General features: G+C 48.7%; 2 protein-coding genes across 2 annotated transcripts; one reads left to right on the forward strand and one right to left on the reverse strand.

The window, feature by feature from the left end:
- The first annotated feature begins 464 nt into the window (after positions 1-464).
- On the forward strand, positions 465-22409 carry LOC104147482 (fibrinogen-like protein 1-like protein). Its single transcript, XM_068909370.1, has 4 exons — positions 465-505; positions 6365-6477; positions 20533-20646; positions 21367-22409. The coding sequence occupies exons 1-4, from the start codon at positions 480-482 to the stop codon at positions 21999-22001; spliced, it is 888 nt and encodes a 295-aa protein (XP_068765471.1). The 5' UTR covers positions 465-479; the 3' UTR covers positions 22002-22409.
- Positions 11828-16488, reverse strand: LOC138061138 (fibrinogen-like protein 1-like protein). Its single transcript, XM_068909371.1, has 4 exons — positions 16333-16488; positions 14866-15009; positions 13838-13900; positions 11828-12975 (listed from the first exon to the last, which is right to left on the reverse strand). Exons 1-4 carry the CDS (start codon positions 16334-16336, stop codon positions 12347-12349), a joined length of 840 nt encoding a protein of 279 aa, XP_068765472.1. The 5' UTR covers positions 16337-16488; the 3' UTR covers positions 11828-12346.
- Positions 22410-23609: the final 1200 nt, after the last annotated feature.

The raw sequence follows: 23609 nt of genomic DNA on the forward strand, positions 1-23609 counted from the left end.
AGCAATAACCTGTCCTCTCTGTTGCCAACAGATTGGCCAGCCTGGTACGGAGGGCTTTAAACTAGGCAAGATGGGGGAAGGGGAGTGGTATAGTGGCAGGGGAGTCAGTAAAACACCGCTCGAGTCAGGATGTCTCCAGCGGGTGCATACAGCCAGGGGAGACAGCATGGGACATGGCTATGGAGGATCCTCTTGCACCTCTCCTGGGAAGCCTGCGTGCTTGACTGGCTCTCTCAAATGCCTGTATACCAATGCACGCAGCATGGGGAATAAACAGGAAGAGTTAGAGATCTGTGTGCGGTCGCAGGGCCATGATCTCATTGCAGTGACAGAGACATGGTGGGATAGCTCACGGGACTGGGATGCTGTCATGGATGGCTATGTGCTTTTTAGGAAAGACAGGCCAGGAAGGCGAGGTGGTAGAGTTGCTCTTTATGTGAGGGAGCAACAGGAATGTATGGAGCTCTGCCTCGGGGTGGATGAAGAGCAAGTGGAGAGCCTATGGGTAAGGATTAAAGGGCAGGGTAACATGGGTGACACTGTTGTGGGGGTCTACTACAGGCCACCTGACCAGGAGGAAGTCATCGATGAGGCCTTCTACCGACAGCTGGAAGTAGCCTCACGATCACAGGCCCTGCTTCTCATGGGAGACTTCAACCACCCTGACATCTGCTGGGAAGACAGCACAGCTAGGCACAAACAGTCAAGGAGGTTCCTGCAGAGCACTGAGGATAACTTTTTGACTCAGGTGGTGGAGACGCCAACGAGGAGAGGTGCAATGCTAGACCTTGTACTAACAAACAAAGAAGGTCTAGTTGGAGAGGTGAAGGTTGGGGGCAGCCTTGGCTGCAGTGACCATGAGATGGTAGAGTTCAGGATCCTACGAGGAGGGAGCAGGGCAATGAGTAGGATCACAACCCTGGGCTTCAGGAGAGCTAACTCTGGCCTCTTGAGGAACCTACTTAGGGGAATCTCGTGGGACAGGGCCCTAGAAGGAAGAGGGGTCCAAGGAAGCTGGTTAATATTCAAGCATCACTTCCTCCAGGCTCAAGATGGGTGCATCCCTCTGAGTAAGAAGTCCAGCAAAGCGGGCAGGAGACGTGCATGGATGAGCAAGGAACTCCTGGCAAAGCTCCAGCAGAAGAAGGAAGTACACAGAGGGTGGAAAAGGGGACAGGCCACTTGGGAGGAATACAGGGACGTTGTCAGAGTGCGCAGGGATGCGACAAGGAAGGCTAAGGCCCAGCTGGAATGAAATCTGGCAAGGGATGTCAAGGACAACAAGAAGGCCTTCTTCAAATACATCCATAGCAAAAGGAAGGCTAGGGAAAACGTGGGCCCGCTGCTGAATGGGGCGGGTGCCCTGCTAACAAAGGCTATAGAGAAGGCAGAGTTATTGAGTGCCTTCTTTGCTTCAGTCTTCACTGCTAAGGCCAGTCCTCAGGAGTCCCTGACCCTGGGGACAAGAGAAAAGGTCTGGAGAAAGGAAGACTCTCCCTTGGTGGAGGAGGATCGGGTTAGAGATCTTTTGTCCAAACTTGACATCCATAAATCCATGGGCCCCGATGGGATGCACCCACGAGTGCTGAGGGAGCTGGCGGATGTTATTGCTAGGCCACTCTCCATCATCTTTGAAAGGTCCTGGAGAACAGGAGAGGTGCCTGAGGACTGGAAGACAGACAATGTCACCCCAGTCTTCCAAAAGGGCAAGAAGGAGGAGCCAGGGAACTCCAGGCCTGTCAGCCTGCCCTCCATCCCTGGAAAGCTGATGGAACAGCTCCTCCTGGAGGTCCTCACTAAGCATCTGGAGGACAAGAAGGTGATCAGGAGTAGTCAGCATGGATTCACCAAAGGGAAATCATGCTTGACCAGTCTGATTGATAGCCTTCGAGGAGGGAACGACTGGCTGGGTAGATGAGGGCAGAGCAGTGGATGTTGTCTTCCTGGACTTCAGCAAGGCTTTTGACGCCGACTCCCATCACGTCCTCATAGATAAACTCGGGAAGTGTGGGTTGGATGAGTGGACAGTGAGGTGGCTTGAGAACTGGCTGGATGGCAGAGCTCAGACGGTTGTGGTGAATGGCGCAGAGTCAAGTTGGAGGCCTGTAGCTAGTGGTGTCCCCCAGGGGTCAAGTACTGGGTCCAGTCTTGTTCAACTTATTCATCAGTGACCTGGAGGAAGGGACAGAGTGCACCCTCAGCAAGTTTGCTGCTGATACTAAAGTGGGGGGAGAGGCTAACACACCAGAAGACTGTGCTGCCATTCAGAGGGACCTGGACAGGCTGGAGAGCTGGGCGGAGAGGAACCTCCTGAAGTTCAACAAAGGCAAGTGTCCCTAGGTCCTGCACCTAGGGAGGAACAACCCCCTGCACCAGTACAGGCTGGGGGTTGAGCTGCTGGAAAGCAGCTCTGCCGAGAAGGACCTGGGAGTGCTGGTGGACAACAAGTTAAACATGAGCCAGCAGTGTGCCCTTGTGGCCAAGAAGGGCAAGGGTCTCCTGGGGTGCATCAGGCGGGGTGTTGCTAGCAGGTGGAGGGAGGTGATCCTGCCCCTCTACTCAGCCCTGGGGAGGCCTCACCTGGAGTACTCTGTCCAATTCTGGGCTCCCCAGGACAAGAGAGACATGGCACTACCGGAGAGAGTCCAGCGGAGGGCTACCAAGATGATTAGAGGGCTGGAGCACCTCTCCGAGGAAGAAAGACTGCAAGAGCTGGGCCTGTTCAGCCTGGAGAAGAGAAGATTGAGAGGCGATCTCATCAACGTGTACAAGTATCTGAAGGGGGAGTGTCAAGAGGATGAGGCCAGCCTCTTCTCCGTGGTGCCCAGCAACAGGACAAGAGGCAACGGGCAGAAACTGAACCACAGGAAGTTCCACCTGAACCTGAGAAAAAACTTCTTCACTGTGAGGGTGACAGAGCACTGGAAGAGGTTGCCGAGAGAGGTAGTGGAGTCTCCTTCGCTGGAGATATTCAAAAGCCGTCTGGATGTGATCCTGGGCAATATGCTCTAGGTGACCCTGCTTGAGCAGGGAGGTTGGACTAGATGATCTCCAGAGGTCCCTTCCAACCTAAACGATTCTGTGATTCTGTGATTCTCCATATAGCTGTAGGAGAAGATAGCCTGGAATATGTCTTCCTGAACTCCATTATCCCTGCTTGTGCAGACTAGACACATTTCCTAGAAGACAATTTTGAGGCCCACATTCCAGCAAGATGTGGCTGAAGTTCCTGCAGGGTGGCTCCATCTCAGACACCAAATAATGGCCGATAAAGTGACTGGATTAATGTTAAAGGAGTAGTTCGCAGGATGCTAACACATAAAATGTGGTTGTATTCCAACCAGAAGTGTCTGCCCTTATTATCGCTTTGGAGGTGTGGATGGAGGAGATGCTGTCATGCCGGTGGTCTTGCCAGATGTCTCATGAGTGATAGTGACTTGCTATTAGGCACCTCTCTCCCTTATCGCGCTAATTCAAGCTAGGATTGAGATTTCTTTCTTGGACCCAGCTTTTATAAGGATCCAAAGTGCCATCAAAGCAGACAGCTCCCAGAGAAAGTGCACGTACTTTTTCCTGGCTTTGGTAAGGCTTTGGCCTTAACTCAGAAACGGTGGTGCCACTCACATCTGTGGCAGAGAGCAGTTTTTATTGCTCCCCAGCAGTGTCAAGGAAGCTGTGGAAGCTAGAGATATGATGGTATATTTCGCTCTTTGGATCATTAACTCTTCTCCATTAAAGCATTTGAGGAACGGAGGAAGAGTTTGAAATCTCCTCTTTGTTGTGGGCTCACCCTGCCCACTTCCCTTTGGAGCTACCACGACCATCCTCAAACTGCTGGGAACACCTTGGACCTTCTCAGTGCCAGTGGGGGAGGGTACAGGTGGTGGCAGAAGGGAAATTCAGTCAAAGATACTGCTGAGGTGCAGCCTCCCTCAGGGGCTAAGGACCCCTTAATGTCAGCAGGTCCCTGTGCCACAACAGCATTGTCAGCTGTAATCTTGTGAAAAAGTTCATTTGAGAAGGTCGAATCCCCAGATTACTGCAGCAGAACCTCTTCCCTAACAGTCATTGACACACCAAATGGCTCGGTGCCAGGTGCTGCGTGCCAGTTGTCACCTAAAAGGGTGCAGCAACTTGTTTCTTAGGTGACTGTGGCTTTTTGTGCCTCTGGTCCTACCCACTGGAACTTTTTGGAGGCCCAATAGCATAATCTGATGGGGCCTCCTCAGGTATGGTGAATATGTGTCCTCCCACCTGAGCAAAAGAAAATAGGCCCAGGACTACTCCCTCCTGTGCTTAGATCCTGACAAAAGTATCTGGAGGTCCCTATTTGGGGAGGAGAAGAGTCATTCACTGGGGATGGGTTGGAGATCTTTGTAGATCACCAGAAAGGGCCCCAGCTGGGACATGCGCAGCTGTAAGGGTCCTGACAAAGCAGAGCACTCCTGCTAGAAAGAGAGAGCGACCGTAATTAAAAGTAGTGTAAGTTGGCTACAGCATTAATGAGAAATCCAGACTACTAGGCAAAGGAGGATGGCTTTGTTAGAATCATCAGGAACTTTTGCTCTTAAAATTTGAAGATGCGTGACTCAGCAGGAGGATCTGGCCCTATTTCTGTCTCTAACTGCTGTTGCAAGGGCTCTTTCCTCTACATGTGAGGCCAGATGGGGAGGACTGCCACATGCCACAGCTTGTGACTGCCCTAATTGTGGCAGTGCTGCTATATCTTACCTACGGTGTGTTGCTTCTCTACTTCATGTGCCTGTAAAATGGGGCCAGCCTTGCCTCCCCTGAGAGCATGTGTGCCTGTGGAGTTGGATTTAACAATCTGGGCAGGGCTTGACTGCATTGCAGTGAAATGAAGGAGCAAGATAACCCACAAAATGTGAATTTAGGGCCTGGAAACATCTCTCTGTTCCACAGCTATAGCACGTGAAGAAAGCCAAGCAGTCACTTCTGCCATGGTTGGAGGGTGGGAGCCCTCCACAAGCCCACACTGAGAGAGACCCCAGGGAAGGAATCCTTGCACGTGCAGCAGCACTACGGCAAATGTAAAGGCTGGTACCTGGCTGGATGCATGGTGCTATCACACCACCCTCTGCCTCCTTCTGTTCTGCCAGGTGCCAAAAGCAGTTCTTTGCACAGGCCTCAGCTGGTGTGGCCTTAGGAGGAGTTAGGACCAAGAGCGCGCTCCTCTGGGAGGAGGAAGTGCCTGTTCCTTTGCATGCCTGAGTCAGGTGGGGAAGGCCAGTGGGTATCACCTCCTGCTCATGATGGCAGAAGTTAAGCAGTACTGTCCTCTCTGCCGTTAGGTCAGCCACATCCATCCATCTGCCTGTTTCTGGCCTTGGAGATAGCAGGGGCAGGCTGTAGGAAGATAGTGAAAGGTGGCTCTGGGGATAACCCCCTATTAACCCTTTACCCTGCCAGATCCAGGATGATAGCTGATCCACAGTAACCTCTGCTTCCTCCTGCCTCTCAGATAGACTGTAGACCATGGAGAAATGGCTCTTCCCCTCACAGAACACCTACTCCAAGCCCCTGCTTCCATAAATACCCCAGAAGGATCCAGTGTGTGGCCCCCAAGCCAGAACAAAAGGAAGCCACTGAGACTTCCTTGCCCCTAGAACCAACCCACAGATCATCCCTACCTAATGCAAGGTGGGGTTCTAGGCATCAGTCACCGCCTCCTCCAGATGCAGTCCCAGCCTCCAGCTCCCTCTGGGTAGTATTTCTGCGTGTTTAACGCAAGCAGCAGTTACAAAGTGACTTGAAAACATATTTCTTACACATGCTGTGGAAGCTCTAATTGGTGGTCAGACAAGGGACAGTGCTTTCTGTGTCCCAACCCAAATTGTTCAGATGTTATGAGAGGGAGAGGGACCCTGGGAGGATGTTCAGAGATCTGATGGGACCCTGACATGCTGAGAGAGGTCATCTTCAGAGAAAATAGAGAAGGCACAGGCATTGCTTTCAGAAATGAAGTGGACAGAAGGAAAGAAACAGATCAGATCATGGATACTGAAAGAAAGTAGCAAAAGCTTTTGGGGGAAGGTAAAGTATCAGTTTCTTTCTTCTGCAAAAGAGATAGTGGCATCCCAGAGAATTAAATCCTTTGAAAAGGGTTGGGAAAACCTAGTACAGAGTGAGCTGATCATATTCCCACTGCACTGGAAAAGATTTTTCTGGTGTGTAGCCATGCAATGAGACTCTTGGGATTTTTCTCCTTGGAAGAGCTTGTTCACACTCTCATGTATGTGGGCCCTGCACCAACAAGGTCTCTGTGCTTCCGTGCTTTTAGCAGCGTTAGCACAGAGCAGCAAACCTGGAACAGAAAAATGTAACCTGCAGCTTGAATTTTTAGGCAATGTGTCTGGGATCTCCTTGCTGTGTTGCTACCCAGCAACTCTTCCCTCACAACCACAGGCTGCCTGGCAAACCCTGGGACAAGAGCACCCTCTGGAGACCAGGAGAAAGGTAAGTAATGAAAGTCAAGATTTCTTAAATCATTGTTTGTTATATTACCTTTGCTTTTTAAGTGCATTTAATACTGGCGATGGCTGATAGCTTGCTTGCCCAGAAGTGTGGACCCTTTCCAGAGAGGGCTGGCTTGCTGTACTGGATCTCTGTAATCACGGGACAAGTTGGCTGGGCCTCTCTGTGGAGAGCAGAAGAAACTTCAAGTCTGCACCCAGCAGCCTTAGAGTTTGTTGAAAGAGCAAGACATCATTTGACAAAAGTCACATTGCTTACTGGTGGTGAGAGGACTTGGCACAAAAGAGACTTTTCTGCATTTAGCTCAGGAGACTCACTGCAAGGGTGTGATATGCAATGGCATTTTTTTCTCTATGTTAGAAGGTTAACGTGCTGATTGAAATGCAGTGGAAGCTGCGTGCTGCTGCCTCTCCGAGAAGCAAGTTGTTACCTTTCACTGTAGCAGCAGTGCATTACTTGTACACATTCACTGTGTTCTTGATGGGAAAGACATTAGCAGAGAGTCAATTTAATCTTGGGTCTCCAAATCCATCTTAAGGCAAGAGAGTTAGCCAAAAAAAGATTTCTAAATGCACCAAGAAACTCCCAAGTTTGACAGCTGAGAATATTTTATTTAAGTTATTATCGCCTACACTGAGTATAGTCTCCATTCTGAACTGGCAGCTGCCTGTTCTTGCCTGTCATATGCCTCATTACTCACTGAGAATGGGACTTGAACAGGAGGTGGTAGGAGGCAGGGAGAGAAATGTCACTTTCTAAAAGAAAGACTGGCAGATCTGGTAAAACTTTAATGTAAAAAAATTCCAGATAAGCATAATAAGATGATAAGAGGTTTGTTTTCACCAATTTTTATTTGCTAACCTGCATTTTTCCATTTATGAGGAAGATATGGCCTCATCTCTCTGAGCCAAAAACACCTTAAAATTCACATGGTGTTGTAGGCATTTACAGCACATTAATGTCCCAGAGACTGGAAACTAAAATGGATGGGAGCTACTGATGTGCTTCTTCCCTCAAGGAAAGGAAATACTGATTCTTCCAGGAAAATATAAAACCATGATTTCTGAGGGAAACACTACTTTGCGGTCTTTGCGGGTTGATGGTCTAAATGATGGAACTGGTGTATCCATAGGCTTGATTTTAATAGAGATGATAGGTCTGGCATGAGGACTTCTGGGTTTTCTCAGCTGTAATGGGGAGTCCTGACACAATTCAATGCAAAAAGTTGCTCTGTTCACTTACCTGCCAACAGCTGGTGTCAGAGCCTTCTGAGCTCTTGCTGGGCCTGCTCACTTTGTTCTTTCCTGCTAGTTCAGATCTAAGTCCTCTTCACAAATGAAACCTGTAATACACAGTCTTAAAATCCCTAAAGACATGAAATATCTTCTTCCTTGGAAGTGTTAATTATGCATGAACTATATTAAGCCTACAGCCTTTAGTACGTGTCAGCTCTTGGAAAGACCAGACAATTTTTTTGGATGTGCTATTAGAAAGCCTAGGCACAAGAACAAGGGGTTGTGCAGACATTTCCAGGGATAGGATGCCCTCCCCTTTTGCCTTAAGGGTTTCCAGGTCACATCCTCCTGCCAAGAGAGCATTAGGACTGAAATGGACACATCCTGCTTCCCCTTTCTGCAGGTTGATGACTGTGGAAGTCACCCTGCAGTAAGTAGTGGGAGCTGGGTGTGCAGAGGTGCCTACATGCAAACCAAGAGAGATACAGCAGAAAAATCCTCTGTCTGTAAGTCCCTCGGTCCCAGAGGAATGAACTATGGGACCCACTAAGTCTTTGCCACCTTGAACTTCTATGACACTTTGAAATCTCTTTTCACTTTTAAGATCGCAAAGACAGCATTGTGCCTTCCCTCTGTGCTATCATCTCTTGAAAGTCATTCTGGCCCTGGTGTAGGGGACGGGTTCCCCTAGACACTTAAGGACATGAGTTGCATGGACAGCGAAGCCTAAAGCTTCCTTCTCTGCATTCTTAGTTCCCTTTGTTCCTGAATCACCTGTCCCTCATATAATCAAACATCACTGCAGAGAAGGCAGTGACGCTTACGAGGGGCCATGCTTGCGGAAGTGCCATGCCCAAGGGCTTTCACTATTCTACACATTATTGAAAAAAGTAATAAGAGTTGAATGGGGCTCCTGAGTACTGTCCCATATAATACTCAAAACTCAAGTTACTGTTGTAGTAACCTTTGACATGTTGAAGCAGTATATTCATTTATTGTACACATGTTCAGCGAGGCTCAGAGCAGCAGCAGGAGCACGTGCAATACTGGGCCACAATAAGTACAAGAAGTTACATTTACAGGCTGGCAAGCAAAGATGGGAAATTAGCTCCTCAAGTAGCATTTTGATTCGATAAATGACAAATTTTTAAAGAAATACACTTAAAAAAAAAAAAAAGTTGTATGAAGACTGCCATGGTTTAACAGTAACACCAAAACCTGTGGCTCTCTCAAGCAATCCTATGGTACATCTGCAGGGTATTTGGGACTGTTTCTATCCATGTTCAGGATAGTCACACCTGGCATAGTAACTTAACATATCTGGTGTTACATGACCTGCTGTAGCAAAGCATTTTTCCTCAATGTGTTGTACAGATCCACAGCAGCAGCAAATTTTTCCACTGCTGAGCTCACTGAGGCCAGGATTGACTGCTTTCATTCAAATTAATTAATAGCAACACATTTGCCTTTCCAAATTACAGACAAACAAAACAGCTCATCATGCACAGTATACTTAGCTGGTATTATCTCATTTAATTAGACCCAAACACAGAGCGTTTTTAGATGATGTCTGTGGTAAACTGTCAGTTACCCTCCTAGTATTATCCTGTATCCAGTCAGAAGGTAACCAAACGCCTTTATAGCTTAGGACAAAAGCCAGCCATAATGCTGTATATATTATAATGTGTCAGAAAAAAAGTCTATGTAAAACCAGCTTAGGAAGGTGAAGGATTTTTAATCAAAATCTAAGCAATTGTTTGCTTCTTCCCTAACATGTTTCGGATATGGCTTTGGCAGCTGTACTGCTGTAACTGTGAACCATGAGGTTTGCTCTCTGTTAAAAGAGTGGTTCCCTTGCCAGTAGCAAGCATGCAGTTACTTTCCTTCCAGAAATCTTGGTCCTTTAAACTAAGCTTTCATTGCCATCTGATTGATCCTTTCTGTTGCTATCCCACCCAGAGATACAGGTCAGCCAACTGCTTTGCATAACTGCAAAGTTTTTTACCTTATTCACCTCTTTCTCCAGCTGCTGATGCATCCACTTATTGTTAGAAAAGCCTCTCACCTGCTCTTCTTATAGCAGATGATGTGGTAGCTCTGTTTCCTCCTCAGGCTAACTGCTTGTTTTCTTGAGCCCATGCTTGGTAAATTTTAACTAGATAACTTGCTTTATTAAGCTTAGGAAGCATTAATTTACTTGTTTTCATTATATTCTTAGTGAAGATCTGATTCTTATCATGTATACTACTTTCTTTATAAATCGTGATCAAACAACTAATTTATCTATTTGCCAAAATGCACACAGGGATCTGATAGTTACGTTGTTCAAACGTGGACATAACAAATCTGCTGGGAACAGGAGTGTTTTCCCCAGGACAGTGAGGGGAGAGTTGCAGCTCCTTGATAAGCGCCAACTGACACTGAAGAGCTCGTCTGGTCAGATGGGCCCTGCACAAAACCTACCTGCAGCCCTACGATCGGCAACACTTGTCCCTCCTGCAGCTGATCTAAGGGTCGTTTCACGACCTCCAGCTCAGTGGCTGCCGGACTGGCTTCCCTCAGCCTGCCGCGGCTGTTTGCAGAGGGGGCTTCTGCACTGCGGCTCACTCCTGCCCCCTGCTGGCTGCTGGAGGCAGCACACGGCCTCACCGTCCCGCAGACGGTTCTTGCTGGCACAGAAAGGAGTTGTGTGATGTGCTGTCCCTGCATTGCACTCCCGCAGCAGTGATTGGAGGCAGGAGGAGAGCTTGGCTCTGTGCTGTTCTGCTCATTTTGCTGACAGCAGAGGACGGATGTTTGCTCACTGTTGGCTGTTCCTTTCTATGTGTTCAGCTCCACAAAAACAACAGCCATCCATTTCTTCCAAAATCTTTGAAGGAAAGGGAACTCACAAAATTCGAGTTTCTGAGGACAGTAATACAAGGCCTCTCCCCAGCACATGGACATTTATAGGAGCAAAAACTAGGCAAAAGGAAGGGTAAGAAGAGGATTCAAGCATTAACAAGGCCTTGGGCAAGCTAACTAAAACTCAACGGTAACGATCCTTTAGGGCCAGGGTGGTGTAGGCCAGCTCTAAGGCTGTGTATAACAGCTAACAGAGACCGCCTCTTACTGGAGATGGTTGTTTCAATGGCCTATTTGCGTCTGATTCATTCTGATACTTTCCAAGCTTTTTCTTGCACAGAAAACTGACAGAGGCCGTAAAAGCCTCTTTGGAAGCTCAAGAAAACATATGCCACATTGTATCTGAGTAAATTTTTTGGCAAGTGGTCTACAGACGAAAACCAGCAGTTTCAGGAGACAGGACACTATTCATGTACTCAAGCTGAATTTAGCAAAGTTTTAGAAAAATGAAAAAGACGACTTGAGCATTGTGAAAATGGCTCCTTTCAGATGTGTTGAGCCACAACGTTTCATCTGGGAGTGATACTCATAAAGATCTGGGAACAAGGAGTGCTTTGCTCTTGCCCTGCAATTCTTCTCTCTACAGACAGACATCTATAATGCAGACGTTGGCATCCAAGGGTTTGTGCCCAGCTTCCTTTGTAGTCCACTGAAAGAAAGGGAGTAATTCATCCAACACATTTACTTGTCAACTTAAGGATGAAATGTGTCATGCCTAAGGCTTCCACTGCTTATAGCGAGTAGGTCCCCTGACTATAAAGAGATCCTGAAGTGACAAGCTCAAATGTACCCCTGCCCTTTTCAAACATACCTCTAGAACTGGAAAATAACTGTTAGGTACTGAAGAGAGTCCTTTGACGGTAAATAACATTTACAGGCAAACTTGTCCTTATACCTTAGCAGTGGCACTGAGTAAATGCTGTCACCTGTGAAAGCTCAATGTGAGCTGAATACTTTTAGCTATTGCTAAGAAAAGTGAAAACCTTCTGATGTTTCCTACTCTTGCACAAAACTAATATGTGTAAATGCAGAAGTATGCATACAGTATTTCAAGTTTTCCTTATTTCTTATTTCTGCCTTTCAATCCCAAACACCTGTCCTAGAGGAAAGCTATACTTCAGTGGTAGAAACCTTCTAACTCATTAACCTGTGTGAGTGTATGAAAGATTTGAAATAGACATTTACAGTTGAGATAGATTTTGGAATACAGATTTATTTAACTACTAAGCCTGAAATGCAGGAGGTACAAAGACTGGGAATTTGAATGTGCATGTTGATATCTTGAGCAAGATCTTCAGCAAGTGAAAATTATGTTGTTTGCCTGAAGTCAAGGATGTAAATTAATTTGCACAGCCAGATACATCCATTGGTATTTGAAAGTTTTGCGTTCTATCTGAAGAACACTACAGATCAGGAAACTCCAGATTTTGCAAATGACTGTTTTAATTATTAACATAATTAAAATGATCTGACTGAGCAAAAGGATAAGGGCTCAGTTGAGAAGTGCAGGAAATTTACAGGAGGGAGAAGTAGAAAGTGACTTAGTTTCTTCAGTAACTGATCACAGTTACTGAACTGTGACTGTGACTGTGACTACCCTCAGCAAAGATCCACTAGGGCAACAAGTTTGGCCATCACATAATTTGCCTTTTCTGTCTCTTTGCACGGCTAGATTTAGCTTCAGGTTGGACAGATAGGAAAGGAAAATGCAGCTAGCAGTAGGAAGCTGGTTTGATGAGGATGAGAGAGGATTTGCAGTTCCCATTGCACAGGCTACCCCATGTTATGGCACCCTTAACATTCAGCCGTACAGAATAACATGCTGAGTACCACCACCCACCCCCATAGCTGGAGGCACAGTTCCCGCTGTAAGTGTCCTGATCCTGGTCTTTAGCAGAGAACTTCATGTTGTCGTGCACAGTAGAAGAACTGCTTGAAGTCATGGCGTCCCCCGCAGTCCCTGTGTAGGAGCCCAGCCTCAACCGGTAGCCTTGGGATTCATCTTCCAGATTGAAAAGATTATAGTCTGCGAACTTGGTGGTATTTCTGGCATCCTGGATGACAAACTTGACCTGGTAGACCTTCTGCTGGACAATCCGATAGATGTACTCGGTGCCCAGCCAGTAGTCGCTCTGCACATTCCCAAAGCCGTACTTGTAGGTGCTCCAGGACTCGGCCCAGGTGATCTCTGTGTTGTCCCGGTTCCTCTGGATGACTGTCCAGCCCCCACCTGTCACATTCATTTCACAGTACACCACAAGCTGGTGGTGCCCTGTGGGCTGGATGATGTAGATGCCACTGGGGCTGCCAGCAGGAATCTCACTGCAGTCCTTGGGCCAACCTAGGGCAGGAGACAATGTGGAGAACCAACAGGCACAGTAACATCTCAAGCTGCTTGTCTGGCTCTATGAGAGTGATTTCTAGAAAATGACAAGATGTGGGGTTTTGCCAGAGTAGTAAAAAAGCTGCCACTGTGTTTCCTGCTTCAAATTTAGAAACAGAAAACCTCTGCACAGGAAATACAGCAATTAAAAGAATATGCATATATTTTGAATGCATAATCATAGAATTTGCTTCTCTTTCTGTGTTCAGTGTCTTCTTTCCTCAGCCTTTCCACGTGTTCAAATATCTCCCCTCCTTCATAAAGTTATAAGGTTCCAAGTTTGGCCTGGTGAAGGCTATTCTAACTTAGTTATACAGAAGGTTAAATGAGAAAATCAGGCTGATTGATTGCTGCTTTGAAATCAGTGTGGCCCTAATGATAAATCAGAGCTGGTCCTGCAGTGCTAGGATTCACTGCATCCCTGGGGTCAGCAAGGGGAAAACCACATTCCCTTGGCATGGAACCCTATGGCCAACTGAGAAACCCCTGTGAGCATTGCTCAGGAGGCACATCCTCTGCTTGCTCTGTGCAGACCTTCAAGGCAGAGAGGAGGACATGTGGCACACATGGAAAGGTTGCAAAGACCTTTGGGATCTCCTAAGGTATAGTTTTGCGTGAAGCTATCACTAATAACGAATGCCATCTCCTGAGCGGGCTTGGCATGCATTGTGGAAGACCACATCCAGTCTTGCCCCACAAGAGCTGAGCCAGGTTGTCCACAGGTTCATTGCCCACCCACCACAATCTGACCGCTCCTGTTGCCTACGACTTTCATGGATGGAGCCATTCCCTTGGGGGGGGGGGTGACAGAGATTCTTACTGCGGTGCTCTGCCTGCTGAAGTTCAATGGATCTGCTCTGCCGTATGTTTCCTCCATCTTGAGCTGCATGGAAGAAACAGAGAGTATTGGGGGGGTGAGGTGAGAAGCCCTGCAGGCTGCAGTATAGAGGTAATTCCAGCCTTCAGATGCTGTTGTTTCCAGTACTAAGTTTTCTGTGGGGCACTTCAACAACTCCACTTGGCTGATTTTTCTTCTTATAATGTATCTTTTGGTTGCAAATTCTGTAAGGGAATAGGATGCTAAGAAAGGTAACAATACGGGGGATGAATCGTCAAGCAGCTGCATATTTGGTCTGCTCGCAATTATGGCCTTGCAGGATTGCATGAAGTAGACTGCATATCAGAGTAGTAGTGAGGGGAATAGGAGGTATTTCCAGAGAAGAGGGACTGAGAAGGAAACACTGCGTGTGGTATCAGACCAAGATTAAACTGTTGAGTGGTGTTGCAGTAAACTAGCATTGCTTCTCAATGGTCATTGAAGACAGTCATATATTTGTTCAATTTGTAAAGAGCTTCAGAAAACTTCAGAAATGAAAGGGAGTTCAAAATATGTTATTCTCAAGATAACAATACTCTCCTTAGTGATAAATCACAGCACTTTGTTACATAAGATAGCACTCCCTGAGAACCTCAGGTGGATGCTCTGTTGTTTATTGTATCGTTTAGCTATGTTCTATCTTTAGAAAACTTACGCAAATTTTCTCTGATCTTTCAGGATTTTAGATGGACTATGGATAGCAAGAGCAAAGGTCTTCCTCTGAACATTTCTAACTCTCTAGAAAAAGCTATTACACATAGTCTTGTCAATGACAAAGAATGTTGAAATCCCAAATCTTCTCTGGAGCAGATCGAAAGCTGGAGGAAGTTTTGATCAGGTTTCCGTTATTTTTGAGTGTGACTGCCCTTCCCTGATATTATTTTCCATGTCTCCCTCTCTCCGCAGAGGGTAGAGGGCTCCTAGTGTTTGGATGAATAGGGTTTAGGGATGTAAAAGACAAAAAAACATACCAGAGCTGGGCTCCTCTGGAGGGAGATTAATGATTGCATCTAAGCTTCCTTTTAGTATGTCCAGGTTTTCAATGTCCACAGCAAGAAGCGGGGCTAACAGGGCTAGCACGCAGGCGAAGAACAGGAGACGGGAGTGCTGAGCAGCTGGAGAGAGAAGATAGGGTGAATCTGGAGATGCAAACGGTCCCTTCCTGCACAGGGAGAATCGGTTCGCTAAGTCGAATAGAAAGTAAAAAATACTTACGGAGTAGGCAGATCTACAGCATTAATTAGGCCTTTGCTTTACTGAGCATCAGGAATATAAAAATAAATTCCAAAAAAAAGCATTCTGAAAAAGCATACATCCCCAGGGAGAAACATTTTAGCAAAGATTGCAACCACAACCTACAGGTCTAAGTCTGCTTCCAAGAGCAGGGTCATTCTCTTTCACTGTGGTATGGGCAAAAGCAAGGGGCCCCAAATCCCAGAATCTGGGTGTAAAGCAGGCATCAGTATGCGCATCTTGAGAGAAATGCATTCTAGTGATATAGGACAGCATGTAGATACTTCTATTGCCATAAGATAGACAGCAGATACTACAGCAGTGATAAAGGAGGTACAGGGACCTAGGATCATGGAATAGAAAGGAATTGTCATAGCCAAAACAACGCTCGTGGTACCCTGAGAGTCAGTGGCTTCATTTATAGCTGTCCTAGAACTGCGCCCTCTCAACACAGTGTCAAACAGACTGAAAATTGGCCATTGCACAATAATGCCAGGGAGCCAAAGACATAGGACAAGAACATCTTGCACGAAGCCAGCAGCATTGATAAAGTACAAACCCCTGTTATGTGTCAGAAACGTGACTTCTGCAAGGGAATACCTGAAGTCAGTGCATATCAGCTGGAATCTGGGGTCATAGCACTTTAAAGGACCATTTCTGCCAGTATTTGAAATCTGAGCGATTTCAGTCCTTTGGGCCATTCTGGTTCAGGAGGTTCCTCAATAGTTCATTCATGGTCAGCTCCATAGATTTGTGTTCTACAACTAGCCCACCCAACTTTGATGCCCTGAGGATGATGGATGCTTAACACATTAATTAGCTTCCATTTTGATTTTTTTAAATATGCCATTCAGTACTCTGGGCTCTGGCAGAAATATAAGCTAAATAAATATTGCCTTTACAACAGCACAAAGTGCAGGATATTTTTGACTGTGACCAGGTATGGAGGAGAGAATGTAAGGAGCAGGACTGTCAACTAGGGGGGAGGTAAGGCAGGAATAGGGTCATCCCACAGTCAGAAGGTCAGAAACAGTCAGTGGGAAAAGTAAAGCTACAGTGCCAGTGGCAGAAACCTGGTGGGAGGGAGCCCTGGAGAAGACAAAGTGCAGGGAGAGGAAGCAGGGATGCTCAGCAACTGGCGGCCACACAGAGCAGCACAGAGCAGCATGGCGCCTTCCCCTCCCAGCCAGCCAGCCGACACTCACCCATGCTGTCTCTGCAGGGACCCGGTGGATCAGGAAGCCAGGCAGGTTTGGCCTGGCTGCAGAGTGGCCAGCCCCTCAGTTATAGGGCTTGGCAGGTGAGGTGGGGCCAGTTGACCCAAACCACAGCACTCTTCCTCCAGTTGACATCAGTGCTGGAAATTTATGGTTTATTTGCCCTCCATCTGTAAGATTCTCTGTTCACACAGCAGCTGTTGCTCTTATATGATAAGAAATCAAATAGTATTTGATGATGATAAGAGATTCCACCAAACCGAGAAATGTACTTAACCCACGCTTCTGATTGATAGGGATTTTATTTGAGTTTGTTATCACTTACCGGATTCAACACTAAGCCCTGCAGTGACATTCTCTGACCTGAGCTGTGCAGGAGATCCCCTTTAGAGACCCTTTAGGGTTTGGCATCTCTAACATGGTCAGATCTGCAAAGTCGCATTCACCACCCTAGATGCAGTCTTCCTCTCCAATGTTGTGTTGCCCACTGGCAAACCTCCCATGCTAGTTCAGCCATGAGACCTCCTACCCAGCAGTGACTCTTCATACTGATGCAAATGCTCAGCTTGATCTGGGTCCACCAGCAGTTTTGCCTGGTATGTGCAATCGAGGATCACAGCAGTGAACACAGCCACCTCCCACAGGGCAGCATATCCCACTGGGTCCAGCACAGCAGACCCTGGTACGCGTGCAGAGGTACCCCAGGGCCTGGCAGGTCCTGCAGTCCTCCTGCAGCTGGGGCGGGGTGGGTGGGTCTCATGATGGGACCTCACAAAACTGAAGGGTCTACTCAGGGAGTTAACTCTGACTTCACAGTTCTGGGGTATCCTGGGGAGCAGTCCTGATCACAGAGCTGGTTGTGAATTAACAAGGTGGCTGTGTATTAAGTGAAGTAAATGCTTAACAGACATTGGGCAATGTCCTGTCTGAAGCCAGTCTTGCAAACTGGTAAATGAATGAGAAAGGAATGTAAGAAAGGCAGTGAAACAATCATAGTGATGTTGGTTTATAAATCAATTACACAGATTGAGACCTATGGTAAAATATTGATGATTTGAGGTGATAACTTCTGTCCAGTTAGAGAATCTCTCTGCATTGGCCATAAGAAAGTCTGGGGCACCCACTTGCACATCTGTGTTTCTCTTCTCTGGGACAGCTGGTACTGAAACTTTCTGGTGAGTCCCCCCATTGACTTCGTCCTGAAGTGCCACCTCTGCTGTCCTCCAGGAGACCAGCAGGTGGTGGTGAAGGGCTCTGTGTCTGCACGGGCCTGCCTGCAGTTGTCACTAACCTTGCTGTTCCCTGCCTGAGCCTTTGCACTAGATTACTCCAAGATTAAATGAGTTTCCTTTGATTGCAGTGTGAGGAATGTTTTTCATCAAAGGATACGTATTCCTCTGCCCTACACTGCCCCACTGTAAAATTACCAGTTCCAAAATTACAAGTGTATTCACAGAAAAAAAGGATTCTTGCCAATTTTGCTTTGCAATAATCTTTCCTCTTTCTTCTTGCTGTTAGGTAACAATGAAGGAACTGATCCAAGGATGCTCCTCAGCAGTTTGCTTTTAATGGAGCAGCTTTCTCTGTGCAAGTGCTTCACCAAAACCCATGATAGGCAACTTTGGGGCTGTAGCATTTGTCATTGGTATACTTCTGGCATCCAAGTTTGAAAAAAATAAAAGGTACAGAATGGCTGAGGTTGGAAGGGACCTCTGGAGATCATCTAGTCCACCCCTCCTGCTCAAGCAGGGTCCTCTAGAGCATATTTCCCAGGAAATACCTTTCCCAGGAAATATCTTCTTAGTCCTTTCATTCCTACCCTATCCAGAACCAAAACCCCTATTTCCTCTGGCTTCAAGCTATGCATGGGCAGAGGGCTGGCTGCTGACACCCACCTGTGCACTAAGTGTCAGGACCAAAGTTAAGAGTGTGAAGCCACTACTGAAATCCCAACCTGTCACCAGATGTGACCCCAGCAACCACTGGCATGGTCCTTCCCATTCTTATTCTTCAATGTGTCTTCAGGCAGGGCCTACCAGTTTCTGCCACCTTCATTTGATAGTCATAAAAGAGGTCCAAGCAGCAGGGACCCCCATGGCAAGTTGTCTTGCTCAATGAGCGCAGCTGAGGCGACACAGAGGCAGGAAATGGAGCTGAATTACTGAACGAGGGGCTACCCTGCCTGCATCCTCAGAGGCAGAGGACAGCCTGCAAGAGATCTGGGACTGAGCCTCCCATGCTGATAATAATAGACATCTGCCCCCTTGCTCCTTCCCTGCCCTCACAGCAGGCATGTGCATGGCAGTGTATGCTGATGGTGCTTGCTGCTAAAGGAAGGCTCACTTTAGAGAAAATAAACTATACTTCAGACAAATAAAATCACACTGCTAGTGACACACCAGGAACACAAAACAGCCAAACAGGACAGCCAAAATGTGGGTCTGGCAGGGTCAGTCAGCAGGCACCAAGTGAGGAGCACTATGCACTGTATGAGAAGAGGCACAGGGAGAAGAGGGGAACAAGGAGGAGATATATCAACAAAGCCCTTGGGAGGGCTTGCCAAAACATCCTGAGGTGGTGCCTGACACAAATTAAACCTCCCCTGACACATGTTGTCCCAAGAGTTGTAGCCATAAATGCTGGTTCAAGACCTGGCCCTGAGTGTGCATTTAAGATGCTCTTCCAATCAGTATCCAACCTGGATCAGGCTGCTGGGGAGATGCCCATCCCACATACAGTAAGGGCAGGATGTCAACAGAGCCTTCCTGAACCTACTTCTTCCCAACAGAACATACAGGCGTAAGAGGAGAAGTATAGGGGAAGGGGTATGTCATAGAGACCTAGAGGCCCCCCGACCATCCTATTAGGGGATGACTTTCAGGGAAGGCTGCTGCCTTCAGCCCTCAGACTCTACAGAGGGAGGACAAACAAGGGGCCAGTGTCTGCATCCCAGGTGCGGGGCTGACTTCTTGGCTGCTGTGTGCAGAGAAAGAGCTCAAGACAGAGCTCAGGCCACCACAGAACATTCATGATGTGCTGGTCATTGGCAACTATTGACAAACCATTGCCAGTTTTTACAGTCGCTAATCTGCAGATGATATGAATCTCCTCTTAGAGCCCACATTCCTTCTATCCTGTTTGACTTTCCCCTCTCCTTTTACTCCTTTATTGCCCTGCAGCAGCTGGTAGATCCCCAGAAAGGCTTAATTCCTGGGCAGGTCCAGTTGTTTGCAGTTGATAAATGCCCCACAGCTGGGAGTTTTGGAACATTTTTACATTTCTCAGAAAGAAACTTACGATATATTTGTGTTATCTTGAGCAAAGAGAGCACAGAGAAGCCTTCAGATGTGCACACAGTGATAAATTTTCTCCATGTAAACAAGGGAACTAAGATCCTAGCACAAGGTGGGTGTGTATGGAGATGAATACAGCTATAAAGGGACAGATTCCGGCATGGAGTTCAGGGCAGCGGGACACACTGCTCAGGTTCCTGGCATCTGCTCAGCAGCACTGTGGTGATGGGTGAGTTCTGATCTTCCTAATGGATCATTTTTCAGTGCTCACAGGTGTAGGCTCAGTCCTGTCTCATGTAGAAGGTGCAAATAGACGAACCAGGTAAGATGATAGTGGAGGGGAGCATTGGAACCTGTGCTGATGAGGGTGTCCAGCGCATGTCCCAGTCCTTCCCTTTCCACCAAGCCATTTCTTGCTAATTCTGTGATACTGCTGCTCCGTTGTTTCCTGCATCCACGTGAACTGCATGCTTTGCATCTGGAGCACCAGCTTTATATGCCAAACTCAGCTGCAGTTCTTTGAACTATTTGCCCTGAATGCCTTTAACATAGTATTTGTTCTTTCCTATAAAAATAACCTTTTGCCTCTAGCCATTTAGAAAAAAACATATAACTTGGGAGAAACATCAGAAAATATGACTGCAGGTTGCTCTGTGGTGCAGGGAAGAGGTGGAACAGGAGGGCAACAAAGCCTTTTCTTGCTCTTCTTCAGCCCTGCAGAGGCAGACTCTGTATCAAAGCTGCATTTCCAACACCCAGGGAGTCCTCTGCTCCTGCCTCTCCCTTGTGCCTCTAGCCTCCCTTGCTCAGAGTTCCCTGGAGAGCAATTGGCAGGAGATGGAGGAGCAGGGACTGCCCCAAGGATCTTCATGGTGCTGGGTCCTTTCCTCCCCAGGGCTCCAGGCTGGGATGCACCTGCTCTGTGGGAGCCTTGCCCTCCTGCCCATGGTGGTGGCGATGCTTCTCCTCCACATGAGCCCAGCAGTATCTGCTGCAGGATTCCAGAGTGGTGAGTACAGACACCAGTGGCTGGGGGAGGGTTCTGTCTGTGATCTGCACAACACAGCTACAGCCATCAGGTTTGTCGTGCAATCGCACTGCCCACCACTGAGTGTGGTCAGGATCCTAGGTGCTGTGTGGAAGTGTCTCCATGCTGAGAGCCAGTAAGAGACAGCAGATCTCTGCATTTAAGTCTAAGCTGCAAAGTCAGATAATACCTTCCTTTTATCACTAGCCTCTGAGCATTTCAGTCCAGAGATCAGAGCCTGTGTCACCACTTCACAGTGAAGAACATAAAGCAGACAGGGGAAGTGACATGCCTAAGGAGATCTAGCAGGCCAGTGGCAGAGCAGGACTAGCATCCAAGCCTCCTTGCTGTGGCGGCAGTGCATCTGCTGCCCAGACACACAGCAAAGCTCCCATCCTGGGTGCACAGAAACCTGCTCCAGAGCACACAGTGCTTCAGGAGCCTCCCGGAAATCTGTTCTGTGCATATTCTTTTGAAAGTCAAATGCGTATGTTTCTGCTGAATTTTTCTCCCTTTATGAACCTGTCCCCAGCAGCATTTTAAGGAACAACTTCCTGGCAGAAGCATTCCCACCATATTCCACAGGAAGGGTGCAGAGTGCCCAGTGAAATCCAGCATCAGAAGTATCACTATAGCTATGCTAGAATAGCTTATTAAAGCTTTTTCCAAGAGTGGTCCCTCATGTCTGATTTGCTGTTGCAGGGTTCCCTGCAGACTGCAGCCACCTTCATAGCAGCAGCCCCAGCGGGGTCTACGTCATCCAGCCAGCAGGGTCTCCCCCGCGGGTGGTTTGGTGCGACATGGACACCGAAGGCAAGGGCTGGACTGTCATCCAGAGGAATACTTACAATACTGAGATCACATGGAAGGAGTCCTGGACCACCTACAAGTACGGCTTTGGGAATGTGAGGGCAGATTACTGGCTGGGCACCGAGTACCTGCACCTGCTCACACAGCAGAACACCTACAAGGTCCGCTTCGTTGTGAAGAATAAGGCCAATGTCACCCATTATGCTGAGTACGACATCTTCAGCATAGAGAGCGAGGCCAGTGGGTACCCTCTGAGGCTGGGCAGATTTTCTAGTGAGGGGGTGGACTATATGACTACCTACCACACCACGTATGGGGGCATACATGACAACATGAAGTTCAGCACCAGTGACAGGGACCAGGACCAGGCCAGCGGAAACTGTGCCAGCAGCTATGGGGGCTGGTGGTATGATAAGTGTCAGAACATCCTGCTCAATGCCAAAAACTACATCCTATGGCCAGGAATCTGCAGTAGCGGTGACTGCAAATCTTCCCTCATCCTGGTCAAACCCACAGATGTGTGCTGACCCAGCTGGACGGCCACCACCCTCAACTCAGTGCCCCATTCCAGCGCCTGCCAACTGCCCTGTGCCAGCACTGGTGCAAGTCTAGCATGCCTGCAGTGCCTGCATTGTCACCAGAGTGAAATACAACGGCTCTGGGGTTCACACAGCAATCACCCTGAGCCCTGTCGGCACAGGCAGCTTTGCCCAGTGCCGTGACGCTGGCCAGCGCTGGAATACAGGCACTAGTCTGGGGTGGGTGCCCCCACTCCTGTTCTGGGAAGAAGGGGAGACAGCGCAAGTTCCCTTCCCTGCGTAATCGGCACATTCCCTGCTTTTGCTCAGGCCCGGCTACCTCCCTGAGCCCTGTAAGTCACACAGCTCTGCTATCCATGGTGGGAGAAATCAACTGTAATAAATTCTGGAGCCAGACTCTTCTGCCCTTGTGTCTACCTACTGCAGCGATATTGTGCAAACACATGGAGGGGGAATCGCTCTGCCTGGTCGCAGGGGTGGTGGACGGGGCTGGGGACGGCATTGTGTTCACTAAGGTTCCCATTCGCTGCACTCTTCCTCTTGCTCCACTCCACACCATGGCTGGGGGAGTTGTAATCCTAACCCTACTCTGCAGCGAGGGCCAGGAGGGTCAGGGCACCCCTGAGGGACCTCAGGGCTTGGGGGGGGGGTCAGGTCATCAAGTGGGGTTTGTGCCGTGGGGGATTCATCCCTGAGGCTGATTCCCGGGGTCCCTCAGAAGCCCAGGGCTGAGTAGGGGGTGGGTGCCAGGGAGCGGGGCTCAGCGCTATGAGGCCCTGGGGTAAGGGGTGGCCATGGAGTCCCAGAGGTAGTAGGGGAGCCTTGTGGCAGGCCCATGGCACTCAAACCCTGGCCGGGGGCAGGAGCCATGGTGGGCCCAAGGCAGGCGCTACAGAGGCAGGGGCAGGTGCCTGGGGGCCCGTGCACAGGGGCTGCAGAGGTGGCAGCAGGCACCATGGCGCTTGGCACAAGGCTGAGGATGGCTTGGGCACTGTGCGGGCCAGTGGCTCTCTGGGGGCCAGCACTGTGGGGGATCCCCTGGCCAGCAGGGCAAGGCCGCTGGCCACCCCCAGACCTGAAGGAGCAGGGGGGCTGGTATGCGGAAGCAGCCCCAGCCCTGGGCATCAGGTGCCTCCATGGGGCCAGGGCGGAGGCGAGGCTGGGTGACTGGCCTGCAGACTTGGGTCTAGGGCCGGATCTGCGGGGCCCGTTGGCAGCCATGGTAGTGCTGCAGTGGGAGCTGTAGCTCAGGGCAGCTCCCTGGGGCCGGGGGGGGGTCATGGTGCTGGCTGAGAGCATTCCCCATACTGGGAAGGGGGCAGCCCCCAGCAGCGCTGTCCCAAGGCTGGCCCTGCGCCTGGGCAGTCGGCCCCCGGGAAGGCCTTACACACTGTCCTGAGGTTTGCTTTATCCCTGCAGCAGTTCTAGAAGGCGATCACAGCGCAGAGGAGCTTCCCCCTGTGGCAGCTGTTCCTGCAGCCAGCTTTGAAGAGGGTGATGTTTGAGCGGTCTGGACTAGTGGGGAGCTGGTTGGCCAGGGTGACACATGCCTGCACTTCAGCCTGAGACCAAGCAGTGTGCACAGGGCTCTGGGGA

The sequence above is a fragment of the Struthio camelus genome, chromosome 16 (assembly GCF_040807025.1).
Source record: "Struthio camelus isolate bStrCam1 chromosome 16, bStrCam1.hap1, whole genome shotgun sequence".
NCBI lineage: Eukaryota > Metazoa > Chordata > Aves > Struthioniformes > Struthionidae > Struthio > Struthio camelus.